Here is a 1,322-nt window from a genome sequence, read left to right as displayed (position 1 = left end):
CAAAAAGTCAACTCCCCGGACAAACTTCCCAAAAATTCTATTTTCGCCATTTGAAAACAAATTTCACTACGGACTTTTAAATAATTTTTCGGACATGCTCCTATGTCCAAAATTACCATACGGAGCTATTGGAACCATCAGAATTTGAATCCGAGGTCGTTTACTCAAAAGTCAACTCTTTCCATTTATGTTTCTAAATAAGGATTGTTCTTTTAATTTAATTTTGAATCTTCAGTAAATCAAACTCGACCACACCCGTGGGTCATAATACATATTGCGAAACTGCTCGAGATCTTAAGTCACTGAACGAGACATTAATTTTTAAAATGACAAGTCGGGTCATTACAATAACGTCCATCATAAATACCATAATACGATAAACTACTAAATGTGAGTTATGGCGGTTATATATCATTTGTCTACATACTCCCTTCCATATACTACAACATTAGTAATTTATCGTATCGGGTTCATAAGCTATAAAATATTATGGTCCACAATAATGTCTCATTGAGACTTATCATGTAACATCTTAAAATAATAATGTGTACACCATTATGAGAAACAGGAAATCATTAATATATATCAGAAATACATAAATGAGCTCAGAGTGTCAAAACATCATAAATACATCAATCCTAAATACAGCCAAGACCCATTCTATGTACATGTTCTTTAAATGTCTTTGGCTATAAACCTTTCGTTAATGGATCTGCAATCATGAGATCAATTCTAATATGCTCAAGTGACAATCTTTGTTTTTGAACTTCCTCCTTGACGGTAAAGTACTTTAATTCCATATGCTTGGCACCTTTGGAGTACTTATCATTCTTGGAGAAGAATAGTGCTGCAAAATTATCACAGTAAATTTTCAGCGGCTTGGTAATGGTGTCGACAACCCCAAGTCCTGAAATAAAGTTTCGCAGCCATAATGCATGAATTGTGGCTTCAAAACATGCCACAAATTCTGCTTCCATTGTGGATGTAGCAATGACAGACTGTTTGGCACTCTTCCACAATATTGCTCCTTCAGCTAATTGGAATAAATAGCCAAACATGGATTTTCTAGTGTCAATACATCCAGCGAAATCTGAATTCGAGTATCCAACAACTTCCAAATGCTTGGATCTCCTATACATGAGCATGTAATCCTTCGTTCCTTTCAAGTATCTCAAAAATTTCTTTGCAGCTTTCCAGTGATCAATTCCTGGGTTACTCTGATATCTTCCTAGCATTCCGACCGCAAAACTAATATCCGATCTTGTGCAAGTCTGAGCATACATCAGACTACCAATAATTGAAGAGTAAGGAATTGATTCCAT

At 35.2% G+C, this 1,322-nt stretch overlaps 1 protein-coding gene across 1 annotated transcript; it reads right to left on the bottom strand.

Annotated features, from left to right (window-relative positions):
* Nucleotides 1–689: 689 nt before the first annotated feature.
* Nucleotides 690–1,322, bottom strand: LOC142175805 (secreted RxLR effector protein 161-like). The gene has a single exon (XM_075242805.1). It carries the CDS (start codon nucleotides 1,320–1,322, stop codon nucleotides 690–692), a length of 633 nt encoding a protein of 210 aa, XP_075098906.1.

Source organism: Nicotiana tabacum, chromosome 22 (genome assembly GCF_000715075.1).
Source record: "Nicotiana tabacum cultivar K326 chromosome 22, ASM71507v2, whole genome shotgun sequence".
In the NCBI taxonomy this organism is placed as follows: Eukaryota; Viridiplantae; Streptophyta; class Magnoliopsida; order Solanales; family Solanaceae; genus Nicotiana; species Nicotiana tabacum.
Note: the sequence above shows the minus strand (reverse complement) of the source record. Positions and strands in the feature narration are given on the sequence as shown.